This window comes from Engystomops pustulosus, chromosome 2 (genome assembly GCF_040894005.1).
Source record: "Engystomops pustulosus chromosome 2, aEngPut4.maternal, whole genome shotgun sequence".
In the NCBI taxonomy this organism is placed as follows: domain Eukaryota; kingdom Metazoa; phylum Chordata; class Amphibia; order Anura; family Leptodactylidae; genus Engystomops; species Engystomops pustulosus.
The window spans coordinates 111,727,370-111,752,107 of record NC_092412.1 but is presented as its reverse complement, the minus strand read 5'-3'; the positions used below and the strand labels follow the sequence as shown (position 1 = coordinate 111,752,107).

The 24,738-nt window shown below is 37.0% G+C and overlaps 1 protein-coding gene across 50 annotated transcripts in view; it reads right to left on the bottom strand.

The window, feature by feature from the left end:
- The window catches only part of ABI3BP (ABI family member 3 binding protein), a 206,967-nt gene that overhangs the window by 92,828 nt on the left and 89,401 nt on the right, over window positions 1–24,738 (bottom strand). For all 50 annotated transcript variants that reach the window (XM_072135990.1, XM_072136015.1, XM_072136010.1 and 47 more), the window contains exons 5-10: window positions 24,307–24,476; window positions 20,948–21,009; window positions 15,165–15,216; window positions 14,759–14,815; window positions 11,522–11,596; window positions 30–101 (exon numbers count right to left, since the gene is read on the bottom strand). In XM_072135990.1, the coding sequence (XP_071992091.1) occupies window positions 30–101; window positions 11,522–11,596; window positions 14,759–14,815; window positions 15,165–15,216; window positions 20,948–21,009; window positions 24,307–24,476 (488 nt within the window). The remainder of the gene's footprint in view (window positions 1–29; window positions 102–11,521; window positions 11,597–14,758; window positions 14,816–15,164; window positions 15,217–20,947; window positions 21,010–24,306; window positions 24,477–24,738) is intronic.

Here is a 24,738-nt window from a genome sequence, read left to right as displayed (position 1 = left end):
TCACTATTTTTTTCTATAGAAAACCCCACCTGGTTTGGGATCTTCAACTGGAGGTTTCTCAGTAGTTTTGGAAACTGGAGGAGGCTCTGTAATTTTGGAAACTGAGAAATGAAAAATGAAATCATATTAAAAATGCATTTTCTTCATTCTTCTGGGCTATGCAGTTCTTGGACGCATTTGTATTTTTCTAAAAAAGAGCAAGATGAACTTATAAATAATAATAATGCCAAACTCTACATATAAGAGTTGAAAAGAAACAACTGTCACAGAAAATAGAACAGTCCAATGAGAACAATGCAGCTCACATTCTGCCAATTTCTTCATATTTGTATTTAAACCCTTAGAGGAGAAAAATGTCAACACAAGGACTTGCAACTCATCAGTGGCAGGAGAAAATGTTTCTGTATGGTAATGACAACAACATGTGTACTTTTTAACCACTTGTTGCCCTAGACATTATTTGCACCCTTTTTGTAGTAGATTTTTCTTTTAAATGTAAATAGAAACTTATATATAATGTGCAAAAGCAGAAAAACATGAAAAATCTATGGACCAAATTTTAACTGTGGTATAATCATCTATACTGGCTACAATGATCAGTTGTCATCTATACTGGCTATAGCAGTTGAAGAACCAACTTGCACTGACCATGTAACATTTTATACATTGTTGTCAGTACAAGTCTTTCAGGTCTCAACACAGAAGATGGCAACTGCAGGATGGAATGGGACCATAGATCTGAGACCAGGAGGTAAAAACATAGGGGCAAAGCAATAAAACGTTTTATGACAGATAACTTTTGTACTTTTATCATGGGAGAAAAAGGGGACAGACTCTAAACTCAACCACAACCCCAATTCCATACCTAATTCCACAGACTGTGCTAGTCAAAGAGGACAAACTGTAGACTATCCCTTCTCTGAGTAGGTGCCAAGGAGAATAAGGAAGACAAGTATGCAGATACAAAAGAATCAGGTACAAGGTATAGGCTCAGGAATGGGGTTCAAAATTCCAGATCGAGGTAGGGTACAGGGTTCTGGATTGGGCAGGATATGTTACAGCTTAGGGGTTCCAGATCAGGCTGGGGTTCAGGTTACCGGCCAGACTGGATACATGTTCAGGTACAGGTTTCAGGATATTTGTCCAACAAAACACAGACAGCAGTACTGAAAGTCACAGGAGAAAGTATAACCCTCTCAGAGTAAACTGAGAATTAACTATTTATCCAGTTCCTGGACACTGCTCTAGCAGCTGACGGGCTATGTCCTGCATTACTCAACCCACAGCTAAAACCTGCACTGAGCTCCAGAATGAACCCCCAACTTTCGGGGAAACTGATATTGCAAGGCAGCTGTAAATTACAGCTTCCGGCAAGGAAGCCCTTAGTGTAGCTCACAATCTCAGTGCCAGAAACCATTCAAAGAGTTCTGGTAACTTTGGCCACAATTCTTATATGCCTTGACCCACCTCAAGGGTTTTTAGTCTGCGTAAGACACTTTGGGGCACATAGTTTGGTCTCTCTGAGGTGAATTTTAGAGACTTTTGGCGACTAGTTTTTGCACCTTATGTATGATCCTGTCTTTTTACTTGTGATACATGTTCAGTTTTTCCTATCCTGGCAGGCGCAAATTTTGGCTTCTTTTTGAGACTTTTGTTGCAAATGTCTCAAATCCACATGGACACAAGTCACGTGAGGGGGTTATATACAGGAGTGGACACTACTGTTAATTTGGGATTTAACATGTTTAATTTTTACTGCATTTTGAAACTAACTACTACAGCTGAGGAGAGGTGATTTGCCTTATTTCATTAATTTTAACATTTGAATTTACAAAAAGCATAGTAAATGCAATGTAAATACATGCATTAACATGGTGTTTATATTGCGGATTGTAAACACAAATGTTAACAGTAATGAAATAAGGCAAATCATCTATCCTCAGCTGTTGTAATTAGTTTCAAAGTGCATTAAAAATGCAATTAAACCACTATGTGTGACCTCACCCTTAGAAGTAACCCATAAAAAAATTAAAAAAAAGCAAACATTTTTAGAATTTTGGTCAAGTAAAAAAACAAAACAATGATATTTTGAAAGAGCTTGGAAAGTCCCTTGCTAGATTGCTGCCTCGCCTCAGCCAATGCTTTGCAGTCGCATTTCATTCAGAACAGATGAGGGGATGAGTGAGAAGAGTATCACTCTTTACTTATTTTCTTGCCATGTTGATGATTTATGTATAGATAAAATAGAAGTGGGTTGAGACATGTTGAGTTAGCCAGCATGGAAAGCTGCTTGAAAGAACAGCGCCCACTCTGGACGAATTCAAATAAACCTGATCGCAGAAATAAAGGGAATAAGCCACCACCAAATAAATTTACTGATGTACAAACGTGGTTTGTTCTTCTTTATTGAGTGAATAAAAGCATACACTTATCCATAGAGTACATCAAATGACCTGGTTTTAGACCATGAATAAGGCTTATTATTTTAATAAATTTCAGATAGAAGAATTATTCACGGTCCAGCCAGTATCCAGTGCACACTTCTTTAGTAAATCACCGATACAAGAGAGTTGGTAAGGTCTACACGTTTCTAGCGGGTCATCCACTCTTAATCATGACTGATACATGATTGTTCGGAAGGTGAGCTCAATCTTTTTCCTTTGTGGCACCATCAATAAATGCCTGCTAAAACGTCTAGGTTCATATATAAGGCGCACCGGATTATAAGGCGCACCTGATTATAAGGATGAATGACCAGCAGACCTGTGCACAGTTCAAGGCAGCTGTTGTTTGTAAGTACGGTTCATATATAAGGCGCACTGGACTATAAGGCGCACCTTTGATTTCTGAGAAAATCAAAGGATTTTCAGTGCGCCTTATAGTCCAAAAAATATGTTACACTTTATTGTGGATTTTTTTTTGTATTTATAACTGAATTTGTAAAAGATACCACTTCCTGTTATAGATATGCTATAAACCTTCACTGCTATGCTTGATAATGCCTTCATTGAAAAGGTGAAGCGTTGCCAGTCTGAAAACTGATGGAATAAAAACCCCATTGCTTGCAGAGTGCTGCATCATGGCATTTTATTCATATATACTAGATGGATAGGTCAAACAATTACTTCAGAACATATCCAATTATACCATAGATGAATGGAGAGAGGGGAAAATGTTCTTTATTAGCCAGGCAAAATTATATTAAAATTGATACCGGCAGGGTAAGTGGTCCAACGTTACTATTACTGCAGCAAACAGACTGTAAAACATGTGGAAGTGGTGTATGAGATAATTTTGGCATCTCTTATTGGATCAAGGATATGACAGATTTTATGTCATGGTTTCTATTACAGGCATACTGGCATGGAATTGATATCTGCAAGCTGAGGTGGAATTAAAGCCCGAAGAGCAGACATAAGAAATATTGCTTTTTAAGCTTGGGTTTGGGGTTTGGGTGTCCTTTCTAGGCAATCACAGTCATGGCTAGTAGTTAGGGGCATCAATTTGCTGGATTGGCTACACAGCTGCCAATCTGGCAATATGTCTGGGTCACGCGGGATGCACATGAACACCCGGCCCTGAACATAAAGTTTGGATCCACTCATCTCTAGAGAGCACTAATATATTTGCATCTGAGGCTATGTTCAAATATACGCCGTAGAAATCATGAATGAAGTTGTGCAGCAAATTGAGGTACTGTATTATGTCTGAAGAAGTAACAAATTCCTGGCAGACCCGATTCTATTTAATGAGATCCATTTGTGCCCATCATTGGGCAGATTCACAGATTTATATACAACTGTTGATATAGCAAAGTTTTTCATTATTAATTATTGATGGATAGCTTATAAGAGCTACTAATGATATATCATCTGGGGAAAATAACCAAATAATCAAAAGTTATCAAGAAATTAAGTGGATGTATGTGTGTTTAGTATAAATGGATAGAGTAATTTAGGAACAAAATGCTCTGGTAAATTACCATAACCTTAGACAAATGTAAGTGACCACAGTAACAATATTTAATAAAGTGGCTAAATGACAATAACTTAGTTTTAAGTAATTGTAGACAAGAGAATAACACAATTTAGAGAATTGCAACTTTATTTCCAGAACCTCAACCATAAATTTCCTAAAAGACTTTCCCTTTAGCTAATTCTATAGTACATCACATTCCAAAGTAAGCAACAACCTACTCAATGAATTAATGACACAGAATAAAATGTCAACACCCTCGACCTCACAGATTTTTGTTCAAGATCCGGTTACACTCTATATGTACAATGCAAAAAATACATTATATTTGTGTGATGTCTTGTGTGTTTGTAAAACAAAAGAATAACAGATTTATTCACTCACTGACTGCTTTCATATCAGAAAAGAATAGCAATATTTATGCTTCAAAGCTGTGGAAATATGTTAATGAGTAGCCCCCAGATTTGATGGAAATTTCGCTACTTCATGTTGACTGGGCTGCATGGGCACATTTATGTAAAAGAAAACATTTAACTGTAAATAAACCAATTAAAAAAATGCAAATCCTTAAATGTTAATAGCAAATGCACTTTTTAAAGGCTAGTTCATTATGAAAACCAAGTAAAAACTTTGTATATAACAGGCTGTCCCTGACTTAAAGGGAACCTGCCATCAGGTTCACACATTTTCACCTCGGGACAGGTTCCCATAACCTTTTTAAAACTTATTTCCATTCTGCTTTTACCATTAACATTACTGCTTCCACTCTCTGAAAGTATATAAAAGGCTCCTTGGTACCTTGCCAGCAAACTACATCGAGTCACAGGGGACTCTTTTGCAAGGCTACAGTCTTCATCATTATCTGCTCTCTGCTCTGCTAGATCTTCCTCTTTTGTCCCTCCGCTCATGCATCTATGAGCTGACTTTGTGCTCCAGGCAAATCTTTGTCAACTTATGTTTGCAGGAAAGAGTGGGGGAGGGGGGGGGTAATAGGCAGAGAGCTATCATGGTAGAGAGGTGATGATGATGACACCAGGGACTTCAACACCCCTGTGACTTGATGTAGTTTGCTGACAGGGAGCCAAGTAAAACTTTATGAAACTTTTAAAAGTGAGTGGAGCCATTAAAATTAATGAAAAAAGTAGATTGGAAAATAGTATTAGAAAGTCTATGGGAACCTCATATTAAGTGGTAATGTTTATCCTTAAAGGACACCAACTTTACAGACAACCCCTAGTTATAGACAAACCTTTCTATATCTGGTGAAGCTTTATGGATGCAGATAAGGTACTGTACTTTTGTCCCCGACTGCAATAATCTACTGTGAGAGTTGGCAATGAAGAATTAATGTTAATCGTTGTTCCCATGACAACCCAAAATTTTGAAAATGTTGCTCTCTCTTTGGAAGATCTGACCATCCTACTTAGATAGCAACAAGTATAACTTAATGTGGTGGGTATTTATCATTACAGGGGGCATTTTGCACTAGTCATGATACCGCACTTGTGCAGCAAATGAGCCGACGTTGATTAGGGGGGGGGGGGGGGGGGAGGGGATTACTTTTTTATGTCTTGTAGGGCTGAAATCTGGAGTTACTCTAGGGTGATTTATGGTGATGACAAATCCTTAAATATATAAATATAATTTGCTTTATAATGCTAAGATCAACTATTTTTAACCATATTGCATAAAGATGTTTCTTTTCTATTTGATTTTCAACATTTTCCTATTTAAAAAAATGAAATTTAGTAACAATGATTTAAGCACATCTGAAGAAAATTATAACAGCAGGTTGCTCATGTTGTACGATATTTTTCATATTAGAACAAGGCCATTATTGAAAAGAAGAGTGAGCCAGTTAATAGAGGAAAGCACCGAAATATATGCCAAAACTGTCTCAGCTCTGAAAGCTGTGTAATAAATGTGGCCATCCTGGAGCTTCTCCAGCTCAGCAGTATCTTCTCACAGCAAGTGCTAAGTAAACAGTTAGTATCCTTCAATCTTCCTTGTCATAACTCTGGTAATTTAATATCATTAATTCACAAGATTTCTACACCTGCTGCGTGACTTGTGTACATATTTAAAAAGATGCTGAAAAGAAGCTATGAGGCAAAAACAGACTATTTTATCTTTCTTCACTCAATCTTTATATTAACCCCTTAAGGACGCAGCCATTTTGCAGGTTAAGGCTCAGCCCGATTTTTTGGATTCTGACCTGCGTCGCTTTATATGGTTATAACTTTTGAACACTGTTACTTATCAAAACGATTCTGAGATTGTTTTTTCCCCACATGTTGTACTTCATTTTAGTGGTAAATTTTGGCTGATAAGTTTTGCGTTTATTTACAAAAAAAAAGAAAATATGATAAATTTTTTGAAAAATTTGCCATTTTCGAAATTCAAAATCATTGCGTTTCCAGGCAGATAGATTTACCACCTAAATAAGTTGCTGAATAACATTTCCCATTTGTCTACTTTACATTTTCATAATTTTTGATATGTCTGGATAATTTATTTTGATGTCACGCGGCTTACAAAAAGAATATTGCTTTTCCGGATTTTCAGAATTGACTATTTTGGGGATAAATACAGTTTGGAATGAAATTTTACATATTTAGCATCAAAACCCCCGTATATAACCAACCCATTTTCAAATCTGCACCCCTCAAGCTATCAGAAACAGCTTTTACGAAGATTGTTAACCCCTTGAGATCTTCATAGTAATTGAATCAAAATGGAGGTGAAATTTAGAATGGTCAAATTGTTCCCTTATACGTTCATTTAGCACTAAAATTTACACATTTCCAAAATATAAAAAGAGAAAACCCACCATACAATTTGTTCTGCAATTTCTCCAGAGTGCAGAGACCCCCCACATGTGGCCGTTACTTGTTTTATGGGCGCACAGCGAGACGCAGAAGGGAAGGAGCGCCCTGCAGCTGCCAGAATTTTAGTTTCCTCATTGGCCCCTTTTGAAGGCTATAAAATTTTCGCTTTTGCGTTATTGGGGCCATGTGATGCCATTTTTTTTGCGCGATGAGATGCTTTTTCCATTGTTACCATTTTGGGGTTGGTATCACCTATTGTTGAAAATTTAGGAACTTTTTTTGAGGGCAGGAGTAGAAAAGCATCAATTCTGTACTGGATTTTTTACTCTTTTTTTTTTTGGTGTTCACCGTATAGACTAATAATCATGTTATCTTTATTCTATGGGTTGATACGATTACGGGGATACCAGACTTGAATATGTATGTATCATGTCGGAGTACACATGGTTTTTTGATCGCATTTTATAGCATTTTTTGTGGGATTGAATAGCTAAAAATCAAAATTTTTGGAAGGTTTATAGCAGTTTTTTTTTACGGCGTTTATCGTGGGGGTTCAATAATGATTTACTTTTATTCTACGGGTTGTTACGGACGCAGTGATACTATATATGTGGGGTTTGTGTTATGATTTAGACTTTTTTTTTAGTTATATGTCTCTTTATATGTTTTGGGGGTTTTGGGCATTTTTAGTGATTTATTACTTTATTTTTTTATTGAATAACATTTTTTTTTTTACTTTTTCACTTGTATACCATGGTACATGAACAAGAAATCCTCTGATTGCTTGTTCATGATAATATTCTGCAATACTCATGTATTGCAGAGTATTATCAGTGTCAGCCTATACACTTGCATAGGCTGGCACTGTGCCAGTAAGATGACGTCACAGACGCCATCTTACTGGCAATTCTTGCAGGTAACTCTGGGGTCCAGATCGGACCCCAGAGTTACTATAGCAACGATCGGCGCACCCCGAAAACGGTTCGGGGGGGCCGATCGTGGGGGAAAGACCCCCCAGATACATGTTAGATGCCGCGGTCGCGCTGACCGCGGCATTTAACGGGTTAAGCACCCGCGATCGGAGACAACTCCGATCGCGGGTGTTACACTGGGGTGCCGGCTATCAGTCACAGCCGGCACCCCGTCTTTCCCGATGCCGGTTCGGCTCAGATCTTGAGCCAAACCGGCATCAGCTCAGCGTCCGATATATCGGACGCTGAGCGCTAAGTCACTGAGCTCAGCGTCCGATATATCGGACGCTGAGCGGGAAGAGGTTAAAGTGTGACTGTAAAGTTTATAAAGTTTTTCCAATAGCTACAATAGATGAAAGCTATCATTTTAAAAATATCCATTCATTACCTTATTGCAGCTATTACTCTGCTAATTCTCAGCTTTCTCCATCCCTCAGCCTCTTTACCTTCTGCCAAGCATTTTGGCCGTTAAGGGCAGTCTTCAGGAAAGGGTGAGGGGTGGGGATATGCAGTGTGTTCCTTTGTCTCTAATCAGGGATTACAGAAAGCAGCTCCATCATGTCTGCTCTGTCTAGCCTACAGTTTTCTCTTATGTTCCCGCACACAGTGCACCCTTCAGGGTGCAACCTGAAGCTGCGCTGTTTAATAATGTAGTGTGCACAGAATACCATCCATAAGCCTGTTCTGCAAACCACCTCCATATCTCTACCAGTGCTATAGGTGGGTCAGTGAAGAGAAAGTGTTAGGATCAGCCCATCAGTCTCATAGACATGATGAAAACTATTTAATTCTGAGTGCTATGTATCACGGGCTCACCTGTGCCTCTCTGTGTGCCCCCGTGCCCCGTGACATCCACGTACCCATCCTCGCTCCTGTTTCAGGGTCCACGGCTGTGTCCCATCTCCAAGGGCACATGCGCGCCAGCTTCAGGAGATTGAAAAGGCCAGCGCCAATTAACAGTGTGCTGGCCCTTTCAATCTCCTGAAGCCGGCGAGCGCGCCGTTAGGGCCAGCGCTATGTTAATTGGCACTGGCCTTACCCAGATTTAACCCAGCACCTCCCCGCACACCCTGCCAGATCTTTGTACTATATGCCTTGGAGAAAGCTTATATTGTTTCCATGTGTTTACGTATTGATTTCCCATGCCGCAGCAAGTCCAACCCGCTATGTGGCGGGCTCTGGTAAAAAGCGGGTGGCACTTAGACTCCGGTCCCAGGTGTCAGCTTATGTCATCATTCACGGTGGTCCAGTGGGTCCACTACTCATGGAGCCTGACACTATGTCTTCTCCATTCTCTGCACTCCCCATACCCCATTGTTCTAGGAGGAGGGGAGAGTGATATAAGCTGCTGAAAAGCCTGGCCAACACATCCACCCTAGCAGTTAGTGTATATACAAGTCGTAAGATGTATATGTACATGTGTGTAACTATCCAAAGGTCACTGTAACTGTATTGCATGTTAGTATGGATATGAGTATGTAAAACTGACATTGAATCTATTGCTCAGGCTAGGGTTACAGCTGTGTTGTAGAGAAGTAAAACTGAGGAGCTGCTTCAGACTGAGATTCTGTGTCCTGAGATTGTGCTGCGTGTGGTATAAAGGAGAGCTCAGCGTAATGGGAAGTGAGGGAAGCTGCTCTGGTCTCAGTGCCCTGAGCTAGTGGCACAAGCATGAAGTGCTCAGCTACTTCAGGAGAAGCTGAATGTAATTTTATAGGTAGGGCTGATAGATATATCAGGCTGGATATTAGGCTAGGTAGAAGCCACCATCGTGATATAAGTATTGTTGGAATTTTTGTCAAAGGCTCTCTCCAGCTGTGCTAAAACTATTTTTGGTCAGCAAACTTTGGAGTTACCCTTAAGCTAAACATGTATTATTCTTATTTCCATGGTGAGGTCTTGACCAATAGCTTTTAAGATTATGCCTTACAAATTTACAAAAACACAAAATATACATGTAGACAAACATTTTTCTCCTGTTGAGCTTTCACCACCAGGTGGATGTGGTTTCTTTTCACTGCGTTCCTAAATATTTCCTGGAACCCCGGACAATTTGTAATGAAGATTGTAATAATGCTGCTCTTTAGGATCCAAAGCAATGAAGTTAGTCATGAGACCAAAAGGGTTCTACATGGATCTATATGTTGTTGAAATTACGTTCTAAATCAAAGTTGTTACTTTGTATGTTTTTAAATTTTAAAAATTACAATTAGTATGTACTGTAATAAATAGGTGACTTAAAGAGGTGTCCCAACTTTTCTTACTCCCAAGCTGCTGTCATGTTCGCCAATGCAGAGTAAGTCTCACAGCCAAGGAATTCTAAGATCATATTTAGTGCTTATGAGCTGTACAATCATCTCCATCAATAGGCCAAATCATGTGCTACCCATTGTCATGAACCCCTATACCTTAAATTGCTCTGGTAGCACATTTAAGAATGAATCACAATGTTTACAGGTGAAATTCTGTATAATAATTTTTGGTGCTAATAAGCAAGCCTAAGTTTAGAGCAATACATGGTAACCAAGAAACTGAACATGATACAACTTTTAACACTTGTTCTTAGTATAATAATGTTTAAAACAGTAAATGGTAAAATGAATAATATTGCAACAAATGTGAAGTCCAATGACTTTTATTTCCATAGGGTATTGTCAGACTTATAGAATAGTTTCTATTGGTGTAAGCTCCATCCATGACAAAGAGCATATAATTGTTAGCATTACTGTACAGAGAATTACACGCTTGTTGCAAAGAGACAATATCAGCCTTTTCATTCAACTCTGAGGCTATGAAATGTCAAATGCCAATTCGCATATAAACCCAACAAAAGAATGACATTGAATGTGATTATTATAAGAGTGAGAAAATGCAATTTCCATAATGATAAACCTGTTGCCTGGTAGCAGAATATATGATATATGACCATCTATTGTAAAAAGGATTTTCAAAAATGTAATTGGTGAGATAATATACCCGGTTGTTTGCATTGTACACATTAGAATATCAAACGGGTTTTCCTAAGGAGAAAAATATGTCAATGTTCTTATTTTATAGTGTGTCAAACAATTACTGGCTCATTTAAACACTTTTCAAAATTGTCTTAAAGGAGTATTCCCATCTGGACATTTACATTTAATTTAATTCATTTTCCATATGTAAACATTTCTTCAATTGGATGTTATTAAAAAAAATGTTCCTGTGTGAAGATAATTACTCATAAATTAAGCCATTTTGTCCCTTAGAAATGGGATAGCTTCCTCGGATACGACCACCTCACATTTTGGCAGCAATGGCCGGACATGCGCTATTGAGCTTTGTCTGACCACCTGGCTTCAGCGTTCATTATTACAGGACGACTGTAGTATATACAGTAACTCCTGGACCTGTCAAGTACCAGAACCTTTTATTTCTTTGTGCAATCTTTCCAGCAGAGGTGGCCGTAACCAAGGAGTCAGTCTGGTTTCTAAGAATACATTTACGAGAAATTATCTTCACACAGGAACATTTTTTTAAATAACATCTAATTGAAGAAATGTTTATATATGGCAGATTAATGAAAAAGAATGTGAGTGCCCAGACGAGAATACCCCTTTAATATTCATTACCTTTGTTATTGTTTGCTAGTCCGTACACAAGCCCCCTATGTCTAGCCAAATAGTGGAATATAAATGTTTCACTGTGCAGATATTTATTTTTTGTTATTGTCATATGGAAATAAGTATACACAAAGTAAAAGAGGTTTACCTGGCTTTGGTTTGGGTGTTGCTATTCTTGTTGTAGTTGTTGCTACATATGGCTTCTTTATTTCATCCCTGTAAACTGAGCATAGAAAATGAAATTGAAGTACCAGCACCTAGAATCTATACAGACCCTCATTACATACAAATACAACATTGCTAGTTGTAATAGATAGTAATAGAACATAACAAAACATGGGACATTCCTTAACAAAAGGAGCCTATTTAGAGGTCAGTTGGCAAGCTTTTCAGAGATTTTTTAAAAAATAGAAGGGGGAAATAGACAAAAAAACTTGAGTTTATGAACTCAATGGGGTGATTCAGAAGTGTCTGAGGTAAAACTGTTCCAGTTGCCCATGGCAACCAATCAGACTTCATCTTTCATTTTATAAACAGGGAAAAATGAAAACTGAGATCTAATTGGTTGCTATGAGCAACCACAACTGTTCTGCTCTCAGAAACTTCTGATAAATCTCCCCCCATGTTTCCAAATACCATGATGCCGTCCCCAGGCCTGCTGCCATTACATTAATTGTGCCACTGTGCACTGGGCCATTGTTTGCACGTTGAAAGATCTGTATTGTAGTGCAAGCTCCTCCAGAGATTGGAGCACAGGCCCTGGAAGTGTGACTATATATTCATTTTCTATTTTGGATACTATGGTGCTTCCCCCATTTAAAGAAAATCTATGAAAATCCCTTTAAATCATTATAGTGTTTTTACATTTTATTTAAATTCTCAGTTCAGTTTTGCTTATATTGTGTGCCTTTAATATACAAGATCTAATGCCACAAATGTAAGTATTAAAACCATCACAGTACAAACCATTATAGGGATTTGATTTACAGATTTAATAGACCTATTTATAACACGTTCAATGCCTTCATGCATCATACTAGTGTACTATTTTGAGTATGATTGGTTAATTTTTACACATGTAAAGACATTTGCTCAGTGCTGTGTGTATGTAGTTTTTTTATTGTGTAGTACAATCCTGTGATGTCAGTAATAGACTGCAGATTGATTTCATTTGGGCCGCTGCTCTTCTTGGCAGCAGAAGCGTAATCTCTCACTGGGCTTACATGAACAAGTGTCTGTGACTTGTCTTAGGTTTAGCAGGGTTGGGATGTAATAAATATCCACATACAATACCAAATGTTATATATATTTGGAAAACTCTACTAAACCAGTTTATATACAAAGGCAAGGGTCAAGTCCTGCATTATCTCTACAACCTTTTTTTTCATTCGCTAACTTTACTCTGAACAAAGTACTTATGGGCAGTGTCCATACATTTGCCTAATCCATTCTGTAGGCCAATATGTAATGCGCAGTATAATGAAAAAAAAAGTAATTTTCGTTAACATTCAGTTATTGCTTTTTTCCCCCCAAGATTTTAGAGGTATAAATTGTTGGACAACTCATTATTGAATATTGATGAAGACACTTTAAAGAGTTACATCACATTGACAGCTAAACGTACAAACAAGCAAGTCAATGGAAGAGATTCTGTTTACCATCCATATTAGATGTTCATTATTCTATTCCATGATTGTATAGAGTGACATACACTACTAGCGTTGGCGTGCACTTAATACAGACTAGTAATGAACAAGTAATAAAACTTATTTAAATTAAAAATTTTAATGTTTTCACATTTAAATGCTACTTGATCCTTATTATAAGAAAGGTAAATTGGACAAAAATAAAATGGATGTTTATGTTAACATTATGACATTGACATCTTGGCACCTTAGGCATTTATGTTGAATAAGTCTGACAAAATAAAACAAACGTCAGATATTCATTTGACAGCACTTTAGGAACCAACGTCCTTTCTAATCTTTATGTTCATAGTTAAGAAAACTGGAAATCCAGCAGCCACTATAATTCAGCGACTCCTTCCTTGCATGTCTGGTGTTGTTTTGGTGTGTAAGAGGATCTTTCATCACCTTTATCATCTCCAACTCTTCTCATCCTTTAATATGTTCCGCTCCATTGATTTGAGCGCAGTTGGATGTTTTTCTCCAGCCCTTACTTTTCTTAGTAATCGGTGCCATTAGTATCAGAACACAAGATGCCAGTTAGGTTGTATACTGCCAAGATTGGAGCAAACAGCCTGGCTCCATTCATTTCACAGGAGATAGCTATATCAGCATAATTGCTTGGGAACAGTGGGGACTTGAGGCGAAATACTAAATGTACAAGAATCAGTTGAGCAGCAACTACCAAAGAATGCAGAGTTAGAGTTGCTGTAGGAGGTGAAAAGTTCTCCTTAATTGATTTTTCTTCAAATTTTTCGTGTGCTGTGTGATCTAGAGTGCATATGACAACTGCCAAATTTTATTCTCTTGTATTGTGTTTTGGTAATTATCTTTTGGCTAAACAACTTGCACCAATCTTCTGATTTTATACTTTATTCTAATTTTGACACCTATGTCCATTAGACAACGACAGAAGTGTCTTATCTCTTCCTCTTGGAAAAACATGTTGGAAATATATACTGAGATTTGTGGTGTGATATACCCTGTCATGAAAGGTCTATCCTTTGTGATCTGTCAAGGGCTTTGCTAGTATGTTATTCTACTGTATTGAATTTGTTGAATGTAAAATTGAAGCCTTTAACTAAACTGAAGCTAAAATAAAGCTGGACATGTCTATGGTTTCTTCTACTATTGCCTAGAGACACTACATGCTGTGTGAACTGCTACTTTGGCTCAGTTTCTTATTTAATTTACACTAAAAAAGGAATCATTTCTAAACTAGCACGCATAGGCCAACTAAGTGATCCTTAATTCATTCTGTGAGTTTCATTAGGATTATGAAGGATGCAGAAATCAGACAGGTAAATGTTCATAAAGATTATATACGTCTGTTTTAATGTTGTGCAGACACATGAATTGTATATTCTTGCTGGTAGATCTATTGCTTATATTGCTTTTTATTTTACTACTCTATAAAGTTAAAACTTTTAGATAAAAGCCTGATGATATGCATAGTACTAGAGCATATGATGACCCTATTTAAATTATTAAGGTGTGATTATGCTGCAGCTGTATAAGCTCATGCAATTCTATGAAGCTCTGGTTTGGTCTCTAGTATTTTATGGCTATTGCTTTAGGGAAAAGTCTTTTGCTGGTAGTGCAATATAAAACCATATTTTTACTTCCTATACTATGAAACCTGGACAAATGAATAGTGCCTTCAATAGATAAATAAGCTATAAAGTAAACTAAGTAAATACCTGCACTTTTATCAGTTGGTGGAGGTGCTGGTGTAGATTTAGTAATATTCTGAAATCCTGTGGAAACAAAGGCAATGGTTATTATGTTGCATGCACATTCCAATTGTTCTGCTTAATTAATTATACAGCTTATGAACATAAAAAAATACTTTGTACTTAGAATGTCATGCAGGAAAAGGTATAACCTCAATCCATACAGTAATAAGTATTGTTTCTTGGAGAATTGTAATTGTTGAATAGTATTTGACTTAGCATAACGCAAATACAAACCTCTTAAATAAAATCCACTATATATATATATATATATATATATATATATATATATATATATATATATATGTATGTTGGATATAAAATATGATAAATATAACATGGGTAAATGAAATATTGCAACTAAAGATATTACCTTGCTTTACCTTGGTTACTGGAATAAATGCCTTTGTGTCTTCAGTAGCATACTGTAAATAAAACACATGGCAAAAAAGAAAGCATGTAAGCAGAATGTAGACAAGTACAGATACTGTAACTTGTACAGATAATTTAGTAAACTGATTTAATAATTCACTAATTATCTATATTAAGTATATTCAGAAATGTGTTACATTTTAGGTTTTCAAAGTTAAGTGTACCTTTCTTTAGAGATGACTTTTTATAATAAGTTATATGTGCTTGTTTGTTAGTTTTCAACTTTGCATTATCCATCTTTTATTGTCAGTTGTGTGGATTCTTGGTATACCTTCTATTTTGATGAGTCAGCTCACATCAGCAGTATCTAGCAATGTTATGAGCAAGAAAACATCTCTTTCCCTATCCTTTCCATAGACTTTTTGGAAAACAGGTAAAAAGATCCCTCTGCGAATGGATCATCTGTTTTTACCATGCAAGGATTTAGCAGTGAGCAAACAATGGGGCACATTTACTAAGGGTCCGAATCGCTCTTTTTCATCGGGTTTCCTGAAAATTACTGGTTTGTGCTGAATTGCCCCGGGTTTTTGGCGCATGCGATTGGATTGTGCCACATCGCCGCTGGCATGCATGGGACGAGAATTGGGGGGAGGGGGGTGCGTGGCCGTCGGTGTCGCTTGACGTGCGCTTTCATGCACCCAGGATAGGTTGGTGAACTCCGGCGAACCTCGGCGGACTTTGGCGCAGCAGCGACACCTAGTGGACATTGGGCGCACGACCTTAGTGAATCCCCGGAAGACCCGAATCCTCGATGGAGAACAAGCCGTTGGATCGCGTCAGGACCGGGTAAGTAAATGACTCCCAATGTGTACATATTTACAAAATGTGAACGCTTTCTGTGGTGTTGAGCTCAACATCATTCGCTTCACTGAAGCTGTAGTAGTAGCCAAAATTCAAGCATAAATGTGGTGACCTTATTTTTGCTGTATAGTCCCTTTAAGAAAGTGTTTAGCAGTAGAGATGAGCAGGCCCATTAAAGTTTGTGTATCAACAAGTTCGCTAGCACAAATTGCGGGTGTTACTGTTTAAATGCCACTGGCAAAGTCGCTGGCAGCATTTAAGCAATTAAACTGAAATATACATCAATTGTTTACATGATACATTAAGAAGTAACCAGGGGCATAACTACAGGGGTGGCAGCCATAGCAGCTACTACATGGACCGGACTTGCCACACTAAAGATTGGAGGATGTGTACCATTATATAAATATTATGCAGCACACTGTACAGCATTGTATGCATACAATTTTGGACAAATTCCCCAGTAGACAACTGAACTGGCAGCTGTCTAGTTCTACTCTGCAATGGTCTAAAGACCGGCACATGAATACATTTCCCCCACTGTGCGGCAATTGAAATTCATTCCCTAATTGCTCAAAGCTCTTCACAGCCCCACCAGATGTCACTTACATACCAGTATGTACCCCCTTGCCTTTCCACACCACAACATCCTGTAACTTAGCCACTTCAGAAAGCCCAGGGTTTCCCCATAAAGGTGTGTATTTTGTGCAGCCTTCTCACTGTAGGTTTCTACTACTTTTTGCATGCTCCGTACTCCTCCATACAATGAAAGTTGACAGCCTAGGTACTGTGTAGTATATAGTATGCATACACTATACACGCTCAGTGGATTTACTTGTAGGAATCCCACAACATTCACATTATCACAAATAGAGTCCTAGCTATTTCATCTCACTATCCAATGACTAGATAAAAATAGATAACGTTCATCTGGAATTCATGTGGCATTTGTATGCTGTGATTTTGCACAAATGTTTAATAGTTTCTTTCCTTTGCAGCAATTTTTCTGGCTCTACTTTTTAGTAGCTATTTCAGAGCTGATTTAAGTGGAGATATAGACCTGAGCTTAACAAGTCTGAAAGATTTAGTTGTTCTACTAAAATTGTCCCTAGGTAAATAATGGCTAGGTATGATTCCAGAATATTAATCACAGACATAAGTGATGAAAAGGATTTCTGTCAAAACAAAATGTTCCTTGGACTATAAGATAGATAAAGAGTTTTGCAATTGGTTAGTTATCCCTGAGGTTGGGACAGCATTATAATGATTGACCTAATTTGTCTGAAGTTTTTGACTATAACTGAATTCTGGAATGGAAATTTTCAGGCCAAAAAGTGCAAAATTTCAGCATGGAAAAAACTCAGATTTATATTAACTACAAGTCTCTTCACCACATTATTTAATACAGCAAATAAAAACAGACCTGATCACATTCTGTAACTTGTACTGAAGCCTTAAGTGCTTATCTTTTAATATTTCATTATCTACATTACCCATAATTGTAATTTCTGGCCTTAATCTTTAGTCTTATGTAATCATTGTACAGTTAGTATAAAAAGATAGTTATGACATTACTGTACAGTACATAATCAGCTACTTAAATAATAAAGTACAGACTCAATCCCATCATTAGTCAGTGAAAAGATTAACTTTGATATGTTAGACTGCTGAGGCAAGATACACAATCCTTTCCAGCTCTGCACTTTGTAATTCAAGAAACTGGAATTTAGACTAGATAGGACTAGCCACGAGGACAGTGTTATGTTGGTTAAATCATTTAAACCATTTGTGCTTTATTTTATTGCATTTGTATCATACCTTACTTTGTATTATTTAGATTGTTTATAAGACTCCAGGTTTCGTGTTTGTCAATTCAGCATTATGGCTCAATGGTTGGTACTGACACCTTGCTGCACTGGAGTTCTGAAACATACTGATAAGTTCAGACCCCACAGCCAAAATCTATTCCCACGAAAAAAAGTTTCTAAAATATAAACAGGATACCAAAATAGCACATACTCTAATTCACAGTTGTTAACAAAAATACAGCATTTCACAAATATAATTCCAACCTTTTTCTATCAGTCCTGCTGTACACAATTCCAGTTGCCCCTGGTTTCCGACCCCGTATCTTTTGACTTTAGGTTCAACAGCCATCTTGCCAGATGCTGAGGAGCTGAGCTCTTCTTTGCTCTATGCTCTCTGCAGTGACCTCTCCCCCCTGCATTCCAGGACGAGCTCAACTGATATACACTGACTTCCTGCCGGCAAACAACAGCAGCAGCGACGACAGAAAAGCTAAAAGCTACGGGCAGATAAGTTCTTTATCCAGAGGGATAGTGTGATAGAGCAGAGAAGTAGCAAAAGTGACTGTGTGATTTTGTGTAATATGCATCTCATGGATCTCATCATCTCATCACTGATCTATCTCATCTGTCTTTCCAAGTGTCAGATACTAGAACAATGTTCAGAAGCCAGGTGAAAGTGTATATAGACCTGTACTCTGATAATCTAACCACATTGTCAGCTCACAGAACTAGATGGATAATGCAGTAATGTGTCTGCTTAGGGAGTCCCCGCCCACACCCTGGGATTTTACACTGACCATCACTGAGTGATAGGAGCTAAAACAGCAATAAAACTTAAATTGTTTAAATATTATGAAATAATATAAAATTATTAAATATGTAAAATTGAGTAAAATTGTAAAGTAAGGGGTTAAAAGTTATCTTTATTGTGTAAACATCACTAGGGGAATGACCACAAATACACAAATAGACATCTACTGCCTATCTGTCATGTTCCATAATGTGATGCTGCTGCTGCCATAGTTATATAAATAGACCGCTCAAACAGGTTGAGATCCAGGTCAGGTATGCAGTATACATATAAAGCCCATTTGGGATATAGCCACAGAAACATGAACCGTACCCCTCTTGGTTGGTAAAACACTTTTATTTGTCTACTGCTGCAGGCTTTATATTTCATCCAGTAGGGTGCTGTTCATGTTTCTGTGGCTATATTCCAATTGGGCTTTATATGTATACTGCATACCTGAACTGGATCTCAACCTGTTTGAGCGGTCTATTTATATAACTATTTGCAGCAGTGGTATTTTTTGTATGACCATACATAGACTAGAGTATTGCCAGCCATTTTATCTGTTTGTTACTCCAGTGTTGCCTTTTTAATGGATTTGTGTCTGTGTCTACATGATAAAGATGATTTGCATGTAGCTGTGCCTTTGGTTGTATAATTTCATGCACACAGAAATTTAATTTGGGTTATGAGGTTGTTATATAAGGCTGATCTAGGACCCATATATCAATAATAAGGTTAAAATTTGGTGATTCAGTAAATAATTTAGATCCGAATTGGAAAATGCTCAAATTACCATGTACAATGCATATACCCCACCGTAGGGTTAATAGACTATATCCTTTTACAATCTAGCTCTTGAAAACAAATACTATTAATACTGCCCCAATAATTACATTATGTTTGGATATGGATAATATGGTACTTGCTGAACTGTTTTAGCATATATTTCCCTATTTTTCCAGCAATCTGAAAGTGCAAATTCAGTTTTTCTCTTTTTGTAACTGAAGCTCTCTGTGCAAGCATGCTGGTACACCTGTTTTCTACTTTCTACTGTCTTCCATTCTTTATAGACATTTGAAGGTGTAAAAAAAAAGCTATGGCTTTTGCAAGCCTTTCAAAATGTAACAATAGATTTGGTGTCATTATAATCAAAATATCCACCCAGAATGTGTGCCATTATTATTATATTATATTTTCCCATTAGGAGCAGCACAGTGTGGACAGGGTAGGAAATAGTTGTGTATTGGAAATTGTAATAGCAGCCATGGCAGCAGCAGCATCACATTATGGAACATGACGGACAGGCAGTAGATGTCTATTTGTGTACAGGCAGTCCCCTACTTAAGAACACCTGACTTACATACGACCCCTACTTACAAACCGACCTCTGGATTTTGGTAATTTACTGTACTTTAGTCCTAGGCTACAATAATCAGCTGTAACAGTTATCAATGGTGCCTGTAATTAAGATTTATTGTTTATCCTGGTTCTTATGACAACCCAACATTTTTAAAATCCAATTGTCACAGAGACCAAAAAAATTTTGACTGGGGTGACAATAATAAAGTATACGGTTCCGACTTACATACAAACTCAACTTAAGAACAAACCTACAGAACCTATCTTGTATGTAACTCGGGGACTGCCTGTATAAGGAGCAGAAGTGAAACTGGGCTGCAGAAGACAAACAGAAGTGGATGGAACCTATATGTTTCCCGAGGTGAACTATAGAATGGTGACACCTTACACCGATCTAAAAGTAATAGTTATTTTTTTCATTAAACAAGTTGTCCATGCATTGTATCCCACTCATGCTGACATCAGGTGAGAATAGGTGCTAATGTATCCCAGCCAGGTACAGTCAGCTTCACACATTTGGTTGGCCTCTAGGCCAGTCTTGTCCTTTGTCATTCTTAGCAATATTTTAAAATGGCAAGTGTTGCTTTGTAGCCGCTGACTGTACCCCTGATGTTGCTCCCAAATTCCCGAATGTCATGGGGTCCTGAAGCAATAGACTCAACACGCCTCATCGCAGGTGCTTTCCTGAATACAAAGAAAATGCTACCTTGATTAGCTTTTTTATATACTTAAGAGTGTTATGTCACTGCAACTCAGTCTATTAATAGCTTAATATCATAATTCTGTTCATTTGTTCATTTATCCCTAATATTATTATTCAGTTACTGTTTGTACTGTACTCTCTGTACTCTCTCTGCTGCTGTAACCCTGTGAATTTCCCCACTGTGGGACTAATAAAAGATTATCTTATCTTCCAAAATAAAATTGTCACAATAACACTAATTCTTATCCATTTAGACATACCTGTAATGTGCCTTTTGGGATTTTATAACTGTTTTCTAGGTGTCCATTTTCTTTACCTTTAGCTGCAAAATAAGATTTAAAAAATGTCCGTCAACAAATATATATCCACCCTTTCTACCCTTAGGAACACAATGGAGCAGATTTATCAAGCTGTCTGAAAGTCAGAATATTTCTTGTTGCCCATGGCAACAAATCACAGCTCCCCTTTAAAATATTCATGGGCACTGGTAAAATGAAAGCAGAGTTGTGATTGGTTGCCATGGGCAACTAGAAATATTCTGAATTTCAGACAGCTTGAGAAATCTGCCCCATTGTCTTCCAGGCAGTTGTTTAGTTTGTATCCTGCTTGTGAATAGAAGCTACATGTCATGCTGCACAGTTTAGGATTGGTGGGGTATCTTTTTGTTCAACTTCAGCATGTTTGGAGCTTGATATATTTTTGAAAAATAGTAGGGTAGTCTAGTAACATGTAATAACTTTAATTGTAATTTCATAGAATGTGTAAATTCTGTTTATAGCAGAAAATTGGCCGCTTGTTTAAAATGTACAGAGAATCAAATTTTAAGTCTTGATCAAAAATGTTACATGTTTGAAATGTTTACATTTTAAAAGTACATTTAGATTTTAATTATCAAAACACTTTCTTTTGGTTGGTGTGTCATCAAAGAAGCATTTCTGACAGCTTATAAACTTTAATTGAAGCTAAATTCAAACTTTATGGACATCAAGAGTATAGAGCTAAGGTGTACAACACGCCATTGAGCAGATTCTATAAAAGATCTCCCTGACGGGACACACCAACCGGCAATGTCTAAAAATAGTGTTGGCCATGGAAGATAAACAAGGATAAATTCTGAACGTTTAAGCCTACAATAGTTATCATGCAATAGTAAGTAAAATGCTTCCTGTATGAGTTAAAGTGAAGGATAAATTACATTAACAGAGTAAGAACTACATAAATCTTTTTAAGCGCTTTTTCAAAAATGTTCTTGCATCACAGTAGCATGAAGGCTTTCCCCTCTTTTTATTGCTGGTATGTTTGAATTTTTAGGCACCATTTTGGGATGCATGTAATTTTTTGAATAGCCATTGTTTTGGGGGTGGGAAATTGGGGAAATTTTAATTTGGACACTTTTTTAAGTTTTAAATGTAATGTTTTCCAGTTGAGAGTTGCAATTCTAGATATTTTTGTAAAAAGAAATATTGGGGCATTTGCATGATGATATCACTTTACAAAAGAAAAATGGTTTTTGAGTCTTTTGAGAATTGTTTTGGAACAATGTGTAAGTTTTAGTTTAGTTGTCATTTTAAATTTTATCTTCTTTTGAAGATTTTATACAAAAATGTTCTTATTTTGTATGACTTTTCATCATGTTTTATATATTAATGTATGTGGCAATACTCGTTTTTTATTTTTTTTCAATTTTTTTTGTTTCATCTAATTGTCCAATTTGTTTCATCTAATTGTTTTGCTTTTGTTTTTTAATTCTTTGTAACAATTAATTTAACTTGTGTTTTACAATTTTTATAAGTCCCATATGTAAGCAGTGCATACTCATCATAACCACATGTAAGGCGTTAACCAGAGTCATTGCTGCTCATTGCTAGCTTAAAGAGATATTCCCATGAAGACAAGATTCTTAAATATACTCAGGATACCAAAATAACACATTCTCTAATTCACTATTATTAACAAAACAGCTTACAGCTCACATTATTAACAAAATAAAGATATAATTGCAACCTGTCTCTATCAGTCCTGGTGTTTACAGTTTTGGTTGTGCCTGGATACGACCATAAATCTTCTGACTATGATCGGAGTCTTCTCATGAATAGCTTCAGTGCAGTGCTCTCTGCCTCCTACCCCTCTCCTGCATTACAAGACCAGCTTAGACACAGGCACTTCCTCCTGGCAAGCGACAGTGTGCAGAGACTTACTCTACAAGCTACAGATAAGTTAAGCAGAGCTGAATCTGTGTTTTATTGATTAGGTAAGGTAGTAGAGCTCAGTGTGTCCTTGGGGGACATCTATCATAGTATTTTTTTTTTTTGGTGTATAATTGAGACACTTGGCAGCTCTTTTTTGCAACTTATGTATGATCCTGTCTTTTTACTTGTGATACATGTTCAGTTTTTCCTATCCTGGCAGGCGCAAATTGGCTTCTTTTTGAGACTCTTTGTTGCAAATGTCTCAAATCCACATGGACACAAGTCACGTGAAGGGGTTATATACAGGAGTGGACAAAAGCCACGTGAGGGGGTTATATGCAGAATTGGACACTCCTGTTAATTTGGATTTGAGGTGGTGTCCTTCATTTTTAAGCACTAAAGTCACACCCCAGGGAGATGAAGACATATGAGGCTGCGGTCACATGTGGTGTTAAAAGTGTGGTCACACCTTGCGTTTTAATTGCGTTTTGAAATACAATACAACAGCTGAGGAGAGGTGATTTGCCTTATTACATTATTGTTACCATTTGCATTTACAAAACGCATAGTAAACGGGATGTTAACGCATGCATTAATGTCAAGTTTATGTTGCGTTTTGTAAGGGCAAATGTTAACAGTAATGTAATTAGGCAAATCCCCTCTCCTCAGCTGTTTTAATGTATTTCAAAATGCAATTAAAACACAAGGTGTGACCGCAGCCTTAGAAGTAACTAATAAATAAATAAAAAATGTTAATGCAAAAATATCTGAATTTTCATAAAACAAGTTACTGTGCAAAATGTTAAAAATTTAAAGCATGTGAAATAATTCCAATTTACGTGTTAAAATAAGGTCCATGAAAAAAAATCCTCTTCTCTCTCTTTTTCTATGTGTCAAATAGTAGTAGAATGTTCAGAAGCTAAATAGAAGTGTAGATAAACCCTGTTCCCTGTTTATCTAAACACATTGTCAGCACAGAGCATTTCATAGCACAGAGGAATAATGAAGTGTCTACTTAGAGAGTCCCGCCCACAATGGTCAATTTTACAATTACCATCACCGAGTGATAGGAGCTAAAACAGTAATAAAATGAGTAAAATTGTAAAGTAAGGGGGTTAGAATGGTCTTTATTCTGTAAAAATCACTAAGGGGTTTAAATTTGAAAACTTTTCACTGGAAAGCAGGGATATGATCCCAGCATAAAATCCTCCACTATCTATACATGTCCTAATTGGCTCTCATACATACAATTAGGACATGAAAAAGTAGCACGATCAAAGGGAAAAGGTTAAAGAGGGACCTTGACTTGTAGCATCAACCTAAATAATTTCTAGAAATCAAAATATTAACCCCTAATGAAGTAATGTGCCATAAATAATACAGTGTAATTGAAAATTTTTACAAAATTAATACATACTGAGGGAACTTACAATTTGTCTTGTGAGTTTGAGACTTGCTCCAGATTTCATCATCTGAATTGTCTTTCACACCAAATTCATATAAAGTGCTAGGCTTCAGGTTCTCTATAACTGTTTCAGTTGTGGGGCACAGCTGGAAATTCCAGTCTTTATTCTTTTCTCTGTAGCGCACTGTATAAAATCTGTGTGAAAATAGTAGAGAAATTAGATACATAGCAGTCTATGACATTTTCTTCTGTAGTCATTGCTGTAGTGTTGTATTATGTAGCACAGATATGATCAGTATGTGGCAGATCACTAAGCTTTGCATATATTATGTTGTAATATGGCTTCTACTTCAAAGACTGTGATATGTTCCAGACTGTTCTCTTTGTAAATAAGTGAAACAGCTTTCCATTTCAATGAATAATGGTATATATCACATGCTAAAAAGCTTTTAAAAAC